Here is a 23,500-nt window from a genome sequence, read left to right as displayed (position 1 = left end):
AATCGTTGCGCAAACGGAAACGACGAAATGCATGGATAAATTTAATGACAGATCGCATTGTATAAAAAATAACAGACAAATACTCTTCAAGAATAAGCATTATAATTAATTTAAATTGCATAGATCGGTCCTTACGTTTTATGCGTCACATATAATAATATTATAATACTGACCTCATCAGGCGGCGGGGAAGTTACGTCGCGGAGAGGATGCCTCATCTGATCCGAGCAATTTTATCGTCAATTAACGTGCGTAAAGAACCAAACTAAGTAGGTGTTGTAGTAATACTCAAGAACTCATTACTTAAAAATTTTGAACTTTCAAATAGAATTCTTTTATTTTTTCATTTTTTCATTTTCATTTTCACTACTCGAAAAACTGCTCGGCACGTCAGACAGTAAAAAAATAATATTTGGGAAATTTTGGCACGCGTGCCTAAAAAGGTTCGCCAACCCTGCTATAGCTAATACGGCGCCTTCAATAATTCTGTAATTCCGTCGGGATACACACAAGTTGCCAGCGCCGCAGGCGAAAAACTGGAGTGTTTACGATTCGTAATAAATATATATTTTTTACAATGAGTTCGACAAGTTTTGTATTAAATCTTTTTGTATGTATAAAAATAAAGTCATATTATGTGAACTTAATTACTTTTTAATAATTCACGATTCGGAACGCATTTTTTTGTTACGTTTTACCACCTTACATTACACCCAAGAATTTATTATCGAAGCTCATTAATTATAAAGGTTCAAATAGACTATATGACGATCGGGCACATATATGCTAAGAGCGTTTTAGTGTCTATGATCAAATCTATGCCATTCCGACATTTATACATGCATATTGTATGACAACTATGACATCGTATTTACACTCTGTGACACCCTGTGACACAGGACGCCAACATAAGAAACGGTTTTTTCGACATATATGTATATGACCGATCGTCATAGAGTGTATTTGAAGCATTATACGGTTTCTCAGTGCTACCAAAATGAGACCATAATAGCAGTAGTTGTTTAGGGAAGTAGCTCACTAGTCCGAAAATGTTACACATTGGTGGTGTGCGATGACTTTCGCTTTTAGGGGTGCTATAAGAAATCATTATTTACTGCATATTATCTGCTATGGTATTCTAACAAATTTAATTTACTCTTAGCAGGTGTGCAGATAAAGTAGTCTAGAGTGTGGTATTATGGAGTAGTGGCTCTGCGATATTTTAAAAATCTTTACGAAATATTAATAATAATTATATTATATAAGAAGTAAATATAAGTATAATTCACCACAAAATGTCGCAATAAATGCATAATATTATTAGTTAGTATCTACCTACTTTATCGATTATTTCTGGGGATGATGCATCTACAGCATCTATTGATCGCACCCCACTGTTACATACTTACATATTATTTTTTAACCCTGCGATAGGCCATGAGGCTCAATGACAATAGTGTGGTCTGTAGTGTATTAAAACGATCACAAAAACATACAGGCTTTGAGGGAAACCACATAAATATGTTGTGACCTCACTAGTGAGCGCAGTGCCTTGCGCACTGGATCACGAGGGTCATCGTTTTTGACACCCGTCAGCCATGCTAGTTTTTCTTATTTCCCAAGTTTAGTTTTTGTCTACATATTTATAAAATGAATATAGGTACATAATTCGTATAATTTAATTTGGCAATATTTACAAAACTAACTTAGAGCCAATAAACGAAACGATGTAAAATTAAATTAATATAAATACGAACCATTTATTTTATATTTAAATCTTATTTTTCGATCAATCTCCGTCTTATATATTAAAAAAATATGATACAGATAGACAAATTTTGCTGTTTAAATTTATGACGGAATACTTTCCGTAGGTACTGAGATATCCCGAGTTCGGGCTAGCTCAGGGTAATAGTTGAACTCAGGAATCACAAAATTAGATTAATTAAAAGTCTTTGTTTTTTTTTGTAAGCACGTGGCTTTGTATTTTCAATGGTTTTTTTTACACTTATATTCTAATAATTAACACATTAGTTTTATTTTTGACGCTGGAGTTTGCGAATTCAACTCTACGCCTGCTCGTGATTACGTATTTTTTCCGACTGCCTTTTTAAATGCACGCTCGCCTGATAATTTAGCGAGTACAGTTACTATAAAAGAACTTTCATGCTAACTCTCTTCCACTCTTACATCCTTTTCATCCATCTCTTTTAAATTCATAAAACAAAATCTTACATAGATTTACAAGCTATTCCTATTACTAAATTAATTACAATTTTAATACTATGAATCTTTAATACAATAACTTATAGCTATTGGTTTAAAATTTTATATCTAGGTACATATTGTATTTGTATCTAAATCTAATATATTCTTTTTTTTATCCAGATAGCCAAGTGATACGTCATAAGTCTTTCCTATTCTGTTAATTGACTATGTGGCCAAGCTGCACGTTTAGGCCTACAAAACTTTATTCCGGCTCCCCATGAAGACGGGAAGTCCATGAGTATGTCAGTACCTAATACGATTTTTTGAACGCCTACAATCAATATAAATTTGAATAGAATATTTGTGACACTGATTGGCTACTTATCCATTCAAAATGTTAATTTCCACATAAATGTCAGATAGGTCATATTTCGAGAATGCCCGCCATTTAATATTTGTTGTATCTTGTGGTAAATAATCACAGAAATAACCAAATAACGTTACTTGGCGAGCATTGTTTCGATTGGGTAATCATTGTTGACCTTTGAAGCTTCTCATTACGATTCAATTATTCTTTGGAGTTCACGCTATGCTTACCAACATAAATAAATTATTTTTAGGTTTATTCTTTACAGTATTATTTAAAATCAATGACCCATCGCTCTGGATTATATTATATTTTAATATGTAGGTATAAAGTAAATTCATATACATAAATCAGCAGATTCTGATAGCAAAATCGATAATTAATATCAGAATATCTATATCGGCAATTAAATACTCATTGAAAATGCTATTGTGGACATCCCAATGAATTATTCCAAAATAAATCAGCAAAATCGATAATTAATATCAGAATATCTATATCGGCAATTAAATACTCATTGAAAATGCTATTGTGGACATCCCAATGAATTATTCCAAAATAAATCGCACATGGCAAAATGCACATTCATTAATTAATTATCACATCCAGATGGATTTTTCCCATACATTAACCAGATTTCGTATTTTGATAGTAAGTAGTCGTCAGTTGTCACATTGAAAAGAAATCATTATCATCATCATTAGCCGGTCTCCAATCACTGCTGGATGAATATAGCTATCCTTCTATTCTTCTCGATCTTTGGTTATACGCTGTCGAACTTGGTGAATTCGTCGATCCAGCCGGTTTTAGAGAGCCTTGTACCGTCATTTGTCATTTTATCAACTTGGCGACCCTAATCACATCGCATACTATTATCTTCCTCTAAAAATTTGCTTATTTCGTGATCTTTCCGCGTTATGCCCAGTATACAAATTTCCATGCCACGTTCCACTACTCGTAGTTTTTAGATTTATCTTACATTAAGGCTCCATGTTTCACATGCATGCGCGAGCACTGGTAGCACACATTTTACAGTTTAGGCACAATCGGACGTCACTTTTGAACATGCTGTTCAGACGTCTAAATGCGCTCCATAGAAGTTTGGTTATGCGAGAAACCTTCCCATACATACGTCTACGTCAATAGACATTATTGTTGTCTGAGATGAACATAGTCGATAGTTTACCTGCTCAATGTGAATTTCATTATTGAGGGTCTCTTTTGAGTCAGCAAAGCAGTTTGAACTATTTTGCAAAGATAACAATGTCGCATATAAAGCACAGGTGACTGAGGTATCAAACCGTTGTTAATTGGTAATTTTCTGTTTTCTGGAATATATCTTCCAGATTTGCGGTGAAAAATTTGAGTGAGATCGTATCTTGCCGGACACATTTTCTTTTGGATAAAAGGATTTTTGAAAATAATTATGAATGAATTCTATTCCGACGTTCTTATCGTCTATTCTTTCGTTACTACACCTAACTTAGCCGATCTTATCGTAATCTAATCTAGCAATTAACAATAGAAAATCTTACGGAGATTTTACAGGAGATTAAAAATGTTAATATTGGTGTTTTCAAATAAATTTTAGAATTACCATACATGTAGCCATGCAGTTGGTATTTTTTTTATTTTGGGAATTAAAAAAAGATTCTCAACATAATCTATATGTAAGGTCAAAAATCGATAAAAATAACAACTAGATAAACAAAGGAAGAAAATTGTTATAAACTGGCCTAAAAATTTTGCAAAATTTAATGATTTTTTGTTATTTATAAGTTATTGTCTACACTCTACATAGCCGTCACCGTTTTAGCAAAACCATCTATGTGCACTTTCTCAAATTGTGCAGGAGAAGGATAAAACTGAATAAAAAAATAATGTTACATTTAAACATTAAAATTATGAAGAATGCTTTATTATAATCAGAAAATGGTCTAAGATTATTATTTTGTTTACAAAAATCTTTTATTTTTAATACAAAAATAATAAAAATACAGTTTGTGATGTCACATAAGTTGTTTTGACCGTTTTGTAAATACACATAGTTTAATTTATTCATCAAAATGTGAATAATAATAAATTCATGAAAAACTGTTACATAAATAATAGTTGAAATATACCTACATAGTGCGTTAGTGATAAATTGCAATATCATTTTATTAATTATTAATGCAATAGTGAGATGATATTATATTTATAAGTTCGTTTACTTTCTATTAGCAGGTTTAAATGTTAGGTTATCGTAGAAATAGTGGTGATCTTTCTCTATTACACTTTTTAATTCCTGAAGATGTATGTATTTCGACTGCGATATTGGCAATGATTCATTATATATATTACAAAGGCAGTCAAACGGTTGCACTGATAAAGTTGAGTTTGTAAAAGATTGTTCCATCTGGTAGATACTGTAACATTTTAATATCATATACAACAGGATCTCCGATTCGTTTTCCTGGTCTGATTGAACTTAATCCAGATTTAATCTTATCCATAATTCTTAAAAATTTAAAATCAATGACATTAATTTTATAAGGTTGTTTTGGTCTTGCTAGCCGCATACGTGCTATATAATCAGATGGTGAATATATTGGAGGCTTAAAATACTTTTCTTAGGTGGCATGTGCACTATCGGCCTCTATGTGTGGCCTTTTTCCAGAAAAAGCTGTTGAATCTCGATGTTTTTTCTCTCTAAAGATATAACTTAGAGCAGTAGCGAATAATTTATTTCGGTTTTGATATCCACACCCATCCGATATTAGAATTATTTCATTGTATTGTCCTGCTTTCGATGAGATGAGACAAATTCATTAGAAGATACATTATGAAGAATGTATATGGTGAAATTGTGTAGTTGCAGCTTTTGTTTATAATACATTTGTGCCTGTGTTTTGGACATAGCAGCACACTTTGTAGATCCATTGTGATTACTAACCGTCCAGTAATACTTCTGGTACTCACCTTCATTTCATTTTTGGTCTTCTAGCATCTTTTTTTTTTTTTAATAATGTGGCTATTGTATTTCATTTCTGAAACATTCTTCATTTTATAACTACAGCAGATGGCAGTGATGGCACAATGATCTTTACGTGGTTGGTGGATACTGATTTTTTAGTGGTAAATATACTGGAGTATATTCTGCTGCTTTATGACCATTTTCCAGAGACCATTTTTTATATTCATCATGCATTTGTATTTTGGATCGGAAACACGATTCCACATACACCCTGGAGGTATTTTCTCTGCAATAATGGCTGGGAACTTTGGAATTAGATCCAACCATAATGTAACATTTTTTCACAAATCTCTCCGTTTTGATTTTTGGTTGCACTACCAATTATTTATCTTCAGTCAGAATCTTATTACCTGTCATTGTTGCTTTCAATTGGCCACTGTCATCGAGACGTTTGTAGTTGTTTATCCAACTTTTAAATTAATTCTCGCCTATACCCTATTGACCATGTAGGCATCTTCCAGAAATTATTGAATATTTCCTGTCTCTCTTTTTGAGAAAGCATCTTTCAAACCGTCGTGCAAGACCATAATGCATAGCATATAACATAGAAACAAACAATGTGTAGCCAAACTGTAAAAAAACATTACACTCTCGATATCAAAATACCATCTTACTTATATGTTACTATAATATACACATAGTTGTTTTTGTGAACCGTGGTTTTTGAACCTAACACATAGCTGTTTTTTATTTTTTGAAATAACTTCGGAGCGAGTTTACCCAACACATAGATCATTTTACTGGCCTATAGAGAAAAAAATAAGGAATGACTTGGTATTTAAAAGTCATTTTTGATAAAAGTGACACATAGATGGTTTTGCTAAAACGGTGACGATACATAGTATAGCCAATGCAAGCAGTAGCGCGTTTCTGTAACGCAACATGACTCAATTGATTCGTCACAAGATTTAAAAGGGGGCATCGAACATTCAATCAATAATTATTAACGTATACAAAAATCCTAATGTTAAAAGATTTTTGTTTCAATAATAAAAAATCTTATATTTTTGATCATCGTTCATTCGTAGTAGAGCTAGACATTTTCACGTCTCATGTTAAATAACATTACCTAAATACTCGCAACCGTTATCCATGACGTATCGTTGTAATATTAAATATCATTAAATACTAATGTTTAAAAAATAGTTTCTAGAATATACAATGATTACTTATAAATTACAAGATAAAAATATATTTTTTTTATTGAATATTGTCGATCAGTCACTATTATCAATTACTTTTGATGCCGAGTGATAAAAACTTACGTTAAACTTACTTTGAATGTAATATTATCTATCTCACTGACAAGATTGAAAATAACGTGTAGACGTGCAAAATTATTTTATTAATATCTTGCATGACACAGCATTTATATGGCAACAGCTAGAGTACACATTGAGTTGAATTCGCCAATAAATGAGCTCCGATAAAAAGGGTAGCAAAGCCGATCTCAACGTTATCGAATTATTTCGAGAATCACTGAAACCCTTTCATGGTTTTTGTTTAAGAGTCCAATATTTATGGCTAGGTAGGACACTGACTTGGTGACTGAGCGACTAAGTGATTCCCAACCTTTTACTGTATGGGGACCCTTTGTATTTGACGTATCTCGCTTTGACTGGTGTATCTAGATTTGATGTATCTCGCGGAACCCCTATCCCCCCCTAGAAAGGAAAATTAAAAGATAGGCACTGGAAGCAACGCATGGGAAATTTTAGTGTGTTTTATTAATTAATAATTAAGTACTTTGGTAACTATCAATATTGAAAAAAAATATTAAAATAGTACCTACCTATTCTGTTTATTTCCTACATTTCGGATATACAATTTATATTATCATACTTCCACGTTGTTCAAAATTAATGGGAAATATGCGCATATCAATGCGTTGCAGTATGTACGCGTAACGTCAAGTGCAAATTTTAAAAGCTTTGACAGAAACAAAATGACCAGAGCGTAGTAGGCGGTGACATTCAATAATAACAACTCATTTTTTATTCCTCCATTAATTATTGTTGTACCCACCCACGTAAAACTCTCGCAACTTCAATAATAGCTAAGGCGCAATATCTAACCTGAACTTCAAACATATCTACTACTACATTTCACTACTTATCCAGACATTGAGGGAAAATTTATATTCTATTTCCTATTAAATCTACATTTAGACCGGCTCTCATTTTATCTCGCAATTATATAATAACTCACTATCTCACTATCTCGCATTTGTCGTTGACAACAGTGTAATATGACATTATAGCGCCTGTACCGTGCATGGATCGCCAATCTCATTTTTTAAGAGTAAGCGACACGCGATGTTGTCATTTTATAGTACTATTTGACAGGTCGTGAAAATCGGTTAACATCAAAATTAGTATCTGCGTAGTGCAGTTCGTTTTTTTTACCGACAGGTTCGCCACTCTCGTTGTACTGCGCAGGCGCAGATATCGCGCAGTCCAATTAATTGTCGCGTGGAAATCTAAAAAAACTTCTGAAGTTTTTTAATCTATGCATGCAATCTTGCAATTTGCACGATAATACGATAACACGTGCATTTTTTGTTATGGCCGCGATAATACATAATGTAAGCAGTAAATCCATGCACGTATAAACGGTATATTAGGCACTGTTTAGTTTGCTTCCTTGTGATTGACACACTAAATAAAGTAAACGTCAATTTATTACAGTATCAGTTCAGCGGAGTTTAGCCTAATCTGTGGTATCAGCATATTAATCGTTACCTGCTGTACCTGTATGGTGATCATGGCCCCCACATTCTGAAACGGGCTCCCAGGCTAGGATCTTTGGCGGGCTCCTCGAAATATCGCTATGGATAAATGCAGTGTGACGCTCTACAGTAGCGTTTTTCAAATCGTGTTGTTACGCGGTAAAATTAATGTGTACCTATAGGTATTTAGTGTTTTTTTGTATATTTTAATATATCCATTTGAATTATGGAGTTGTACTGTACAAAACTTAAAAATGAAAAACGAACTTTTTTTACTATTAATGCAAATTTGTGATGTGTGTTTATCTCACTTATCTGGTCGACTCGCCTCGCCGGGCCCCTCCTGAGCCATGTCAGCCCCCCCCCCCTTGTGGGGGCCATGATGGTGATACAGAAACACTAGAACAACGTGTTGTTTTAATTGCATATAAAAACATAACATTCATTTAACCTTAATTAATAATCTTTGCTTTTTTATAATCAAAATGGAATTGACTAGTCGTTATACATAAGTGTGTTTTTATTATTTAATAATATTATACTGGCAACCTTCGTACTATGTCTAAAAAATATTAACATTATTTATGCAAATTCCTAAAAAAAAATAGCTAAGCTATTTCTTTGCTTTTTTTTAATCGTTGGTCAATTGAGTCAACAACTTTTTGCCAGCAGTAATCTTTTATCTGTTTCATTCGATATGCCGAATAATTTCATTCGCAGTTAAATATTTGAGTTTATAATAAATTAATAATTATATTATCGTAAGTGGGTACATTTTCGTTGTACCTATACAACGAAAATGTACCCATTATTTTGTGTAATATGCTAATATGTTTAAAGATTTTAACGTCAGCCTATAAATTCGAAAAAGTGCAATAACCACGGATATCTTTCTTCAGTATGGCTTTATTCTACACTAAACTATTAGAACGGGGATTTAAAAATATTACTTTCTTATGTCATACAAATATTTTATATAATAATAATGTTTATATACGTATGATGAGAAAACACGGGGCATTATCCTGCAAAGTTTACTGTTTTCAAATTCTTAATTTTATCCTATTTATAGCACCCGGGTCCTTGGACATAATTTCATGTACTTATTGGTTTTAAATGATAACAAATGAACGAAGTGAACATGGTATTGAAAAAATGCACTCGCTCGCCTGAGAAAAATATCCATAATAATTCATTACTTATAATTTTTTAAGGCGACGCGAGTGGGCGGGGTTCACAAAAACGTAGTAGGTGCCACTGACTTCAATATTTACTACGTATAGCTTCTCGTTGCTCCAACCGTGTCCACGCACTTTTCCGGGTACATTCCCCATACCCATACACTCCGCAGTTTATTAAGTATAGCGATGACGACCTGGCGCGCAGCTAATGACCACACGTGGTTATTGAATGCGCGTGACCTAGCGATCAAGCTATAACTGCGGGTGCTCACTACGACTTATTACGACCTATCGCATCCACAAATGCATATTGAATGTGCATAGCCTAACGATCACAATTTTATTATTAGGATCGTTAGTTTCGGTCTTTATGAATAAGTAATATTGCATTCACCTTAATAATGTGTAGTTATATAAAGGCATTTATCCAAATAAATGAAGATTGCGTTTAGCTTATGTTTTTTCCGAGGGAAGTGGCGCCAACTTGTGCTTGCCCTATGCCCCAATGTTGGGACGTGACAGGGTGAAAGAAGAAGATAGTAACGTCACAAAAAATGATTATTGATTATTACGTTTTTTTTAAGAAAAAAAAATTCTTTTTACATTACATCACAGGTACTTGTTGGATTTTATAATTTATTTATATGAATTAAAATAGCAATCTTGCTAATGATGTATTCAATTGTTTCAGGTCCTCATACGAATGGGATGTCAAAAAATGTCAACTACGGCGAGGTAAGATGTTAAAATTTTTATTATACCTAATCAATAATAAATTAATGCATTTCGCGAGTGCAGAATTACAAGGTTCTAAGTTTTTGTTTGGAGAAACAAAAGTAACAATGAGGCAGCTTAGAATACTACCCACTTCATTGTTAGGTTTATTTTGTCAAAAATAAACACTTAGAAACTTGCAGTATTAGGTCGCAATAATGGCGATAAAATCGATCAGATTGTGTTATGTGAATGGACTTCTTTTTTGTATTAAAGTATTTATGGTTGAATTGGTAGTGATACAAAAACAATATAAATTTATTAAAATTAGCATTTGCGTTCGGAGCTGCCATTGATTTTTTTTCATTGTTTGTAAATAAACTACATGGCGGTCTATTTTGGTTTATTCACTAATTATTTAAATGGCTACTTACTTCACGTTGTGATCTTAATATTTTAATTATTTAGAACCTTAATAATTTATTATGTATCATTGTATAAAAAGCCTTTTCAGCCTTCTAAAAGTAATGCAGTGCGTGTTTATCTCAACGTAATAGGTACTGACAAATATAACACAATTTATGTAGTTAGAGCGACATGCACAATCTAAGATTTCGATCCTAAGGATAAGTCGCCGAAAAGCATGACTTAACTATAGACAATCCTGAGTATAGAGTTAAGGAATCCTTAACCATAGACTACTTTTGTTATGAACACGTCCCCTTCTGTATTACCATTTACCACTGACAGCTGCTGTCAAAATAAATTCGCATGTCTATAAAACAGTCCATACACTCAAATTCATTTAACAATGTATCTCAATATGGATATTGATAGTGTTAATTCGTTTGGCATGTACTTGCAGAATATTATTTTACTTTTATACGCCAGCCCGCAGAAATACAAAATACCAGATGAAGAATGACACTTGATGCTAGTGTTACCATGTTAAAAAAAAATCTTGTGGTGCCTGTGGAATCACGTATAATGACTTATAACGGAAACATAAGAGTATTATAATTAAATATTAATATGTATTTATAGTTATTGCATTTATAAAATGCAGTTGTCATATTTTTGTCATCGTTTAACGATTATAAAATAATTTACCTAATTTACCTAACGAGAATTTTTAAATATGGTATTATTTTCAATAAAAATGATCTTAACTAAGGACAGTGTTTCTGCATGGTGTTTTCTGCTAAGGAAATTTTAGTTATGACAAATGTTTCTGCATTCCGCTCTAAGCATATAATTATTACCACTATTGTGTGATAATGATAAGAGTGTATGTCGGGAATAACGTATAACTCAAAAACTACTGGACTATCTTTTTTTCCGTATTTCATGCGGACGAAGTCATTGGTGACCGCTTTCAAATAAAATGATTGGGGAAAAAATAATAATTAACCGAATTAGACAAATATTTCCGTTTTGATCTCATCTTGTAGTTATCTATATTTATTTTCAATTTTTAAGTATTTTCCTCGTTCGTTTCTAGGATTTACAAAAAACATATTTAAATTTCTGCCGGCCTCATTGTAAGCTGTACGCGCTGTTGTCAGATTTAATTTTGAAGGAAGATAATATTTAGCATAATCAAGTAACATAGTCTAGCATATTTTTTCTATATTTCCTAAAACACTTGGTAAATAACGAAAGACTATTGTTTTCATTTTTCAAATATTAAAATTAGATTCGAACGCTGTCTAGAAAGGAATCAAAGATACCTAGTATTGTAAAATTACAAAGGATATCGGCAAAATTAATGAAATTGAAAAAAATACATTAAATGCGTAGTTAGGATTTTTCGCGTGACTCGCAATTATAATAATATCGACATCTTGGGTAAATGGTACGTAATGCATTTATCATATGTAAAAGTTGTGTTGTAGGTACTATTAGATCTTGTCTATTATTCATTAAATACAAAAATAAATTTTATTTAAAATCATGTATTATTATGTAATGTAGACACTTTGCACTTAGTATTTTCATTGGATTTTAGGACGAAAATTTAATAATAATAAAATGCATCCGGAGCAGTGGAGCACTACAAATTGTCGGTGCTCCGGCTCCGCTCCTGCTTCGAGCTCCGCTCCAACGCTCTGATAAAAATTATAATTTTTATTGAGATTTTTCTTCCTCTCTTTGATTTTTGTCTTCTGGATAGCTTCTCTTTGGAACCAAATTCAAAACCACTTTTCCCAGTGGCTAATCGAAAACAAACATACGACAGATTTTTTATACCTTTTCCGAGCGGCAAATCAAAAATCTTATTTTCAGAGTTTTTTCCGAATTTAAAAATTATACTTAGTATTTTTGGTCACTACGTTTGTTATATAATACGTAGGTATATGGTATGAGGATCAAAATTATAGTATGAGCTTCAAAAGTATAGTTTGGTTAGCGACACTGATGAGAATCTATACCTATGTGAATATATAAATCGGGGATTACCATCTTATCAGCTTACTTCGCATATACACTTAAGGTACTCATCATTATTAGTAAAATGTACCTAACTATTTACACAGGAAAAAATAAATGTACCGGCAACAATAATTATCGTTTGTTGGAGAAATCTTTTTATCTCCTGTTATTTTTTTTTCCTAAGTCATTTCGATGTCAACATAATCAGGCTCAATAAATTAATAAAATCTAGGGTCGTCTCTGCCAGACGAATAGGCTTTGGTGAATCGTGGAAAGTGTATTTTAATTATTTATGAATGTGGTTCGCATGGCCCGCACAATGAAGGGGCTGACAGGGGTTAATCTAGTCTGGGGGCCCAGGCTTAGAGGGGGGGGGGGGGTCGTGGCGTGGTGGGTCGAACAGTTAAATGAGATAAACACACCACAGATTTGCTCTAATATTAAATATACTGTTTGTAGAAAATAATGATTGTTCCATAATGAAATAAATGCTAATAATTTGAACGTAATATGTAATCGAAAATTTTCATTATTTATCGCGAACATGTTACCGCATTAAGATAATAAATAACTAGCTCTACCAACGTAATTCGCAATTCAGTGCTACTGCCTGTATATAATCGGTCTTGGTGGAGATGGTACTTGGCGAGGAAGATATATACACTAGAACCTCGATTATCTGGATTAATTGGGGATGAAGATAGTCCGAATAAGGAAAAATCCAGAACAACGTCTGGAATCCGGAAGACAAGTACCTAGGTATATTCAGTATGAATAATTTTTATTTGTCTAGATTTGCATATACATACATACACATATGCACATATAATAAATTATTTTTTAATAAAAAAACTACTATAAAACTTACTAATGGTCTTTTCAAAATTTTGTTCCATGATTTTTTCAAAGTTGACACATCTAAAGAATTCCAACTATCTGCTGCCATGTAGCAACAATCTTTTAAATTTATTTTCTTGTAGAAGCTGATAACTGTTTCTTCATTATTTTCGTCTACTAGCAATAATCGTCGAAGCATTTGTTTTCTATATAAACGTTTGAATGTTTCTATTACACCCTGATCCATCGGTTGTTTTACCGACGTGAATCTTTCGTCTTTATATGAACCACATAAAAATCACACGGAAAGCAAAAACACAAAAGCACCGGGACAACTGGACGCCACGGAATTCTAAAATAAATAGACGTTAGGTACTTATAGGTAATTTAGAAAAAAATATTTAATATTATTATTTATATTTAAATGATTATATTATGATTTAATAGTTGGTGAGAATGTAAATATGCAGACGTAAATAATGACTTAATCGTGCATATGTTTACCTAAGTTCCAACGAAAAAAGAGTCTTTTATTTTATATAAAGCCTTAGGCATGGTAATTCTCAATCCGCAATAAAGAATACACTATGTTAAGAGTAAAATGAATTAAAACTACTAAGCAGTAGATATAAACTGATTAAAATACCTCGTCTACGTTCTGTATACGTGTCTACGACAGTGCGGCGTCCAATTGTCCGGAGTCCAGTTGTCCCATTCCCCGTCCCGGGTCACCGCGTTTCAAAGCATCGATTATATCCAATTTGTCTTTTAATGAAAATAATCCGGATATTCAAAAATCCGGATAATCGAGGTTCTGCTGTATTCTAATAACTGTATGCGTTGTACACTTATCTGATGATGGCTGAAGGAGGGTTGGGCGAACTAAACTGAAGTGTTTAGACTGTGTTGAGAAAACTAGAGAGCTCGCTTGTAGAGTAGACAAACGAGAGTAACTCTTATTTAGTTTTCTATTTTCTTACAATTTTTATTATGGTGTCACTTCATTTTAATTATGAAATGTTCCGGCTCAGTTGTTATTGATTATGTTAAATTTCGCTAGACTAGCCTATCTGTAAAAAATATATTTCGACAAAATTTCGTAAAAAGACAGTTTTTAGGTCGTCTGTCGATTGGCTTCTGTTAAATTTTTTCAGAGGCGTTCAACATTCGGCAGCTAACGAGACTTGTATCTGTTATTCGTTTAATCCACAGATTCTCAAACTTATTTCGACCACCGCCCACTTTGAGATTTAAAAAAATCTAGTGCCCCCCATATTTTTTAACTTACCTTTTTACATTACCATCTGTAAATATAATTTTTAAACATGCATTATTATATGAATAGGATAGGTAGGGTGTGACCCATATCCTATTTCTGAGATCAATTAATAATGTTTTAATGAGAGGAAATAAAACGCATATATAATCATATTTAGAAGTATTTTATTAACATTAAAAGAAGGCTTTGAATTTAAAACTTACCTAATGTGAAGGATGAATCTGATGCATTTCGACGAGTTTCGCTCGAATTCATTGCTATCAGAAATCGTTGAACAACCGGCTATAACCCACGATTAACCTAGATTCCGTCGGATTTTGATAGATAGAATTTTTCTACCGTCGCCCCTCTAGATTTCCTCAACGCCCCCCAATTTTATTTGAGCCTTCTATTGCCCCCCTGAAAGCCTTCAGCGCCCACAAGGGGGCGTTATCACCCACTTTGAGAAAGACTGGTTTAATCAAATGCATACACGAACTATTGCGTTGGTAATTTTTCATATCTTTTATCTATACTATCAAAATCTCACATAAACCATGTTCATTGTAAATATTAGATAATGTCGACCATTTATTAAATTCTCCATAAACTGATATTAATCCTACATGCTGATTATTTATGTGATTTATATAATTAATTATATTATTGTGTTATGCGGAAAATTGTTATGAATTTGGAGATCTATATTGAAACCCGTTTTCGATAACAATACTAATATAACATAAAAAAATCTGACACAATAAAATGATTTTTTGGCAAGTACAAAGATTGTGCTATAATAATTAATTTTACCAATTTCTAGGTAGATATCAGTGGCGTGCGGTAACTTTTGCTTGTAGGGATCCTGTTAAGATACATATTACAATAATTGTGATCCCCAATTTAATACTGTGTGGTATTGCAGAGACGTAGGTATGCGATAATCTAAAAATATCCACGTAATATTAGTAATATGGCCCCCAAAAGGGGGCGGCTGACAGGGCTCTAGTCTGGGGGCCCGGGCTCAGGAAGGGCCCGGTGTGACGATTCGACCAGACAAGTGAGATAAACACAGATCACAAATTAGCTCTAATAGTGAAAAAAAGTCGCCTGCGGCACTATTTTTCTTTAATAATATTAATAATTTAAAATATTTGGTTGTATGATGTAAATTTTTAACTGTGTGTCGATACTCGACAATTCCATAATTCAAATGAATGAACATATTATAAATACAAAAAAATCGCTAAAAATACGCCCTAATTTTACCGCGTACACTATTTGGAAAACGATGCTGCAGCGCGTCAACCTGCCTTTACCCTTACCGATAAGTAGCGGGGCCCGCTCCAGGATGTGGGGCCATGATTAGTAACCTTTAGATTTAGAATAACTGTCGTTAAGTAACATTCGCCACACAATTGGACACAAATACATCATATTATTATATTATACTATATAATAGATACTTCATCGATTATTTCTGGGGATGCTCTGCACCTACAGCATCTATGAACTGTACGGCACTGGTAGACATATAATATCAATATGACATGCATTGTAACATGCATTACCAAAATATGGTGACAGTTGGCTATTATTCTTTTAATCGTTGTCCAATTCATTGCCGGTTTAATTCGTGGGACCGCTTCGCTTGAACCACTGATGCAGATTATTCTTCAGCCAAGAGACGCATCTTCGTTCTGGTCATCTTTTGCCCTATATCTTCCCCTGCTTGTAGGGCCGTCATATCAAAAGAAAACGTATCGAAGTTACGATAATTCAAAATGTCAGTAGTTTTTCGGCGCCCCTACGTGGTTAACTAACGCAGTGCATGTTACATTTTATAATTTCGCATTATGTATTCAAAGAATTACAGTTCTTTCGAAAACTAATAGACAAACCAGGGAACACAAAATTAAGTTGTGTGGAGAATACATTAATTAGCCTACCTTGCCAACAAACTTGTGTAGGTTTAAAAGTATGTATGTTCAACTTGGTTTCTCGCATGTTGAACCGGACATCGTATTTCCGTGTTTTGTTCTCGAATTATCATTACCCTAAGTATCCGCATTTTTTACACGAACTATGATGAGTATTAATGATGAATCATCAATTGTCACTTATACCGCATGTACCTACACGTGCACCAATAGTGTATATTTTAAACTATCGCGAAAAAAACTGTTTACACGTAAAAATACTGACTGTCTCGCCACTCTCATTCTTCAAGAGTAAGCGAGACGCGATGTTGTCATTTTATGGTAGATACTATTTGACAGGTCGTGAAAATCGGTTAACCTCAAAATGAGTCTGCGCAGTGTAGTTCGTTTTTTCCCTTTAGGTTCACCACAGTCATTTTACTGCGCAGGCAGAGATAACGCACGATACAATTGTCGCGTGAAAATTTAGAAGCTTCTAAACTGTTTACATCCATGCATGTAATCTTACAATTTACACGTGTTAACACGTGCATTATTTTGTTATAGTCGCAATAATACGTAGGTACTGTTAGCAGTAAATACATGCACGTGCAAACGGATTATAAAACCTTGTTTCATATTTTTTTCTGTAATCGCCGTCCTTTCTATAAAGATTGGCAATCATTTGATATCGATACCCGGAGGCCGGAACAACCTGCCTGTGCCCTAATCATATGAAACCATGTCATTTTTTCAACCATGATATTTGTCTTCGGCCCGGACCTCTTTTTACTGGAAATCGCTTGTCAAAAATACTCCACAGTTTGCGGTGATTTGTCATTGTCTTTAGTATCGTGCCGTTTTCTATCTCGTCTTTCCACGTTATTACATACAAAAATTGACTGAAAACGACTGAAAAAACGTAAAGCCGCTGTCAGCGATAAATTACAGCGATTTTATAGAACTTCCCAAAAATCTTTAATCGGTAAGGTTACCCGCAGGTAAAATAGATTATTATGTATAAAAGAGCCGTGTCAATTTAGCGAAATTCGTTTATTGACAATCCAATAATAGAATCAATAATTAAGTTTTTTCGTTAGAATGTTCAAAGATTACAGAGGGGGGTTTATCTCTTCTTCCCCTCGTTATGATTTACCATATCTATACAGTATACTTTATACCGGTATTTATTAATAAAATAGATACTCGACCACATAACATCAGGTATATAATAATAAAATAAACTATAGCCGTTGAAGTGGGTTTGATATTATTTTCACGTCATTCGATTTATGTTACAAAACAAAGACTAATTTAACGGAGATTTGTGAATATAAACCACAAATGGTCGGTATAAATATAAAATTACCGCAAGACTCGTAATGTTTTTTTTATTTAATACGAAATGTCTGATCTTCTTCTTGCCACTAGCGTCGTTGTGAGACAATCATTATAATCTGTAGTGTCAAATAGAAGTGGGACAAGACAAGTCAATAAATGAAATTCCGCTATTTACCTATAGCTTATAAAGGAGAGGAGATAATAATATTTATTTCAGTGGGAGTAGAGTATTTTTTCTTACTTATATACCTATTATATTATTTATTTACCAAAAATATACAATGTGCCGGTATATCTCATGTTTCCTTCGTAAAGTAAAATATCAAAATGTGGTTGGTTGGTGTCAGCGTTGCCCCACACAAATATATCTGATAGGCATAAAGCCCACCAAAGCGGCGCTCGGTGCGCTCTCTACGAAGTAGGCCCCCTCCCACCCGCGCATTACCCTTCACCTATGTAATAAGGGGCTCAAGGAGCACAAAATAATTATTATTATCAGCGTCTCTCATAACAAAGCAATAAAAATATTATTAAATTTCTCGGGGCTTGTAATTAATATTCACGATGACATCATTATACCAGCGAAATATCGGACACGCAATAACTATACAAAGAGTTCACTGTTATTAAATAATGGCTTCTTGCCCGTCTATCGACGACGCTGCCAGGAGCGTGATTTTGCTTGCCATGTTCAATGAATGGACTACGTTGTATTTTCGTTAATTCGGCCGCTGAGAAGCCACACAACGGTGACTCATGGGGTGGGCGGGCACAATGTGTCGTCAAATCCAGTGTGCGCTGGCGTATTTGATTACGTTGTATTTTCGATGATTCACATAGAATAGGCGCGAGCGCCCCGCAAGTCCGCTTTAGTGGACTTTATGCCATAGGGTTATAAAGTAAGCTAATTTGGAACTTTTTGTGGTGTCAAAAAACCCTAGATTTAACGCTATACGCCAGATGCGTTTTTTGAAAGCTAGTTGTATATTCAAAAAATGCTATATCTGGCACGAAAAACAATGTTTACAAACGCAACGCTGTTTGGTATACATACATACATAATTGAAGTCAACGTTATCGCATCGCATGACTAACATTAACGTTACTGTAATGACATGGGCCAAGTGGAAGAATACTGTTATTACTAAAACTATACATTTATCTTTATTTATTGGGTTCAATGTCATTTTTACATAGTCCACTCTTTTTTCTTAATATTTTCTAGCTGTGACTACCTATAATTTATGCAATTAATAAGGAAACGTAACCTCGCCAGTATGTTTCACTTTGAAAACTCGAAAGGTTACATAAATAAGTAATAATTAGAGGCTAAATATATATTTGTTACGCTTCTGTGCTGCCATGAACCATTATCAAAATGGTTTTTAATCTTAATTCTTAAATTTAATCTCTGTATTAAATTCGGTAAAGATAATTTAATATTATTTCTAAAATACAAAAATATACAAGATAATATAGTATAGTATAATTTATGTATGCCTGCGGTATATAATAAAAAACCTACAAGTCATAGTCTCATCAGTCATCACTCAACAAACATCAATTAGGTATGAATTATTTTTACTGCGAAATTGTTTCCTAACATCTAGTATGTCATCTTCAATAGTCTTACTTTAATAAAATCGTAGGCACATAATGTTACATTATACACTATTATAAGTGTTTTATAAATACAATACCTACAGTAGATATAAAATTAATGATATTTTTTTTTATTCGGTGTTCGCTTCTCTTAAATAAATTATAATGGTGCCATTAAGTCAGAAAGAATTTTTATTTCCGGGATTAATATTTCGTCACTACATATTCTATAAATATTATCTTAAGTTCCAGATACTAAAGAAAAACTGTTTAAAAATGAATAGGTACGATGATTTTTGCAACTAACTTAAATTTAATTTAATTAAGATTCGAAAAGTACAAGTTAAACTTATTTTAACTTCAATAATTGTGAATAAAGAGATTGTATTGTTTGGTTACATGTAAGTTGTACGTATGCAGTTCTTCGTGGGACACTAATTATTCGTGTGCCGCAGTACGTGAAACATGAGTTCGTGCAACATTTAATCAAATGACGAGTTCTTCATTGAACATTTCACCGTAGAATACATTTCACCGTGGAATGCGTATTCTACAACATGTGGCGCTAGTTTGCTGTTCCAATTAGATTCAATACTAATTTTATGAGATGTCTTTATTGCTTTTAAATAATTTAATGTTGAAACTACATAAATAATATACATATACATATACGATGTGATTGTATTTATAATCTACTTACCTACCTATTTTTTAATCTGTGTTCCTTGTATTACGATGGTTTTATTACGTATTTTTAAGTGTTTTATTTAGAAATTAATATTGTAAGTTACCGAAATAGCAATATTTTGTTAAATATTATAAATAAATAATATTATATTTATAATTCCGTAATTTTATTATTATTTAATATATTTATGTATTATTTTTTATTATTTTAATATATTATTTTAATATATTTATGTAATATATTAGTATTGGCTAGTATTAGTATATTAGTAAGTAATATTGCACTTTAATGATATAATTTATCAACAGCTATTGGTGGTAATTGGTAAAATATTATATTAGGAGATTATCTTTATTATTAGAATATTATGGTTTCAAATGTTTTATTCAGATTCCTATAATCTTAACAAAACATTTGAATAAAAAAATTATGTGAAAAATGTTCTCTTATTGTATTAACATGTATATTTATATTTGTATTATAAAACCAGATCAAATGTTTCGTATACACATAAATTTTGCGTGTGGACAATGGACTAGTTGATTTGAAACCTTTAGTAAGTAGGCATTATTGAAAATACAAAGATGGCAATACCTACCTACTTTAACTTTTACTATAGATAAATGCAGTTATTATTTAATTCATTTAGGATAATATTGATCTTTATATATAAAGTACGCAGTACCTACCAACATGTAATATATATAATTAACGCTTTCGCTGCTGAAGAGATAATGAGATTTTAATTGCCCCCTTTAAAATGCACGTTAATTACATCGATCGGCCGCCTGGCCATTACGCGCTGTGCGCGTCTTCCGCGTCCAAAGTATTAAAAAATCAATAACTAAAATGTAGTGTTTTGAAATAAACCAATTACAAATCTGTTGTATTTTGGTGGTGGTATTTTGGAGACTGCATTTCATAAAAAAGACAAAAGACGTATCCAGTTGGTAATGATTTTGTATAGAAATTATGTCAGTTTATTGTGTAGGTTTCTTCTATTATTATTGTGTGCACAAAAAACATTTGGCCACTGTAATATACCTAATATCCGGAGTATATAAATAAATGTACCTACCTAGTTATATAGATAAATGGTGTTATTTAATTCATTTTGAATACTACAATACAAAACTACATATAAATAATATAGGTACCTATATGATATAATTCTATTTATAATATACTTACCTACCAATTAATTGTCTGATGTGTATCCCTTGTATGTATTACGATGGTTTTATTACGTACTTTTATGTGTCATATTTTGACATGAATATTGTAGGTCAACCGAAATTAAAACTACAAAAATGTTAATTATTTAGCTAGGAACTTACTGTATTCTGTTTACTAAGTATTCACACATACATGATTAATTATAAATAATAATATGTAATGTTTAATACACTTACGTTATACTTAGGTTACTTTTGTTACAGTTGCATAATAGTACATTTTAAATATCTATAGGTCTTACCACAGAACTGAGTAATAAGATATGCGAAAGCCAGTCACCATCGACCAAGAATTTGAAGCCAGCAACGCAAGAAATACTAAGCCCGTTTAGTGTCTTCGAATATTGCCAATATTGAATGCGCGTTTCGTTTATGTTAGAAACTTTAATGCATATTATGTAAACAATATACATAATGTAAATATTGAAAATAACATATTCTTTATCACGTGGTTGTTGACTATACTACTACTACTATGACTTAAGATACGTGAGAATGAGTTTAGGTGGATGTTGTTTTATAAAATCTTAAAATAGGGTCTGCTTAACTCATCCGGTGTACTTCCTTGTACCTATCTAATTCATCTACTGATATATCTCTTTTTTTATGTAATACTGTTATATTTATATATCTTTGTTTCTAAATGTCATGTTGTGAACGTCTTAAACTTATAATTTGTAATGTCCACAATATGTTAAAAAAATAAATGAATTGAAAATTGAATTGAAAATACCTACCTAATATAATGTTTTCCTAATTCCCACTAATAAATAGCTGGCACTACATAATATTACTAATAAAAATCATCAATTATCTATACTTACATGATTCCAATATATTACACAAGGAATTATAAATCTGGATCTATGTAAAAGAAGTGCCTATGTCAAAATTGTCTAATATGTACTATGTTAAGTGTTGAAAAGTTCTTAAAAATTTTCAAAAATTGCTTTATTTTTTAGTCTTGTCCAAATTATTTACTTGTATTAAAAACAACAAAAAAATCTATAGTGCATCATTATTGTTAAAATTATCAATTAACAAGTCTGAACGGTACTAAACAATCGCTTGTACTGGAACTAGCTAAATAATTAACATTTTTGCTCCAAAGCGCCAATACATAGTGCTCCATTGAATGGAAATTATATTAATAAATAAACTTTTTACAAAGAATGTTGTCGCTTGTTAGCCATTCGCCCAACCCATTGGGTCTTTACGCTACTACGTACTTATCTATAAAAATCATTAATATCCTAAATGAATTAAATAACAGCATTTATCTATAGTAAAAGTTAAAGTAGGAAGGTATTTTCATCTTTGTATTTTCAATAATGCCTACTTACTAAAGGTTTCAAATCAACTAGTCCATTGTCCACACGCAAAATTTATGTGTATAAGAAATATTTGATCTGGTTTTATATACAAATATAAATATACATATCAATACAATAAGAGAATATTTTTCACATATTTTTTTTTCAAATTTGGTAAGATTATAGGAATCTGAATAAAACATTTGAAACCATAATATTCTAATAATAAAGATAATCTCCTAATATAATATTTTACCAATTACCACCAATAGCTGTTGATAATTTATACCATTAAAGTGCAATATTACTTACTAATATACTAATACTAGCTAATATTAATATATTACACAGGGAATTATAAATATAATATTATTTATTTATAATATTTTACAAAATATTGCTATTTCGGTAACTTACAATATTAATGTCTAAATAATACACTTAAAAATACGTAATAAAACCATCGTAATACAAGGAACACACATTAAAAAATAGGTAGGTAAGTAGATTATAAATACAATCACATCGTATAGGTATATTATGTATGTAGTTTCAACATTAAATTATTTAAAAGCAATAAACACATCTCATAAAATTCGTATTGAATCTAATTGGAACAGCAAATTAGCGCCACATGTTGTAGAATACGCATTCCACGGT

General features: G+C 32.2%; 1 protein-coding gene across 2 annotated transcripts in view; it reads left to right on the top strand.

The window, feature by feature from the left end:
• Window positions 1-23,500, top strand: part of Aldh-III (Aldehyde dehydrogenase type III) — a 76,232-nt gene that overhangs the window by 5,026 nt on the left and 47,706 nt on the right. For both annotated transcript variants that reach the window (XM_085944093.1, XM_085944094.1), the window contains exon 2: window positions 10,192-10,235. In XM_085944093.1, the coding sequence (XP_085800219.1) occupies window positions 10,192-10,235 (44 nt within the window). The remainder of the gene's footprint in view (window positions 1-10,191; window positions 10,236-23,500) is intronic.

The sequence above is a fragment of the Rhyacophila brunnea genome, unplaced genomic scaffold (assembly GCF_057557595.1).
Source record: "Rhyacophila brunnea isolate RB1 unplaced genomic scaffold, BYU_Rbru_1.0 scaffold_16, whole genome shotgun sequence".
Taxonomy (NCBI): Eukaryota; Metazoa; Arthropoda; class Insecta; order Trichoptera; family Rhyacophilidae; genus Rhyacophila; species Rhyacophila brunnea.
Note: the sequence above shows the minus strand (reverse complement) of the source record. Positions and strands in the feature narration are given on the sequence as shown.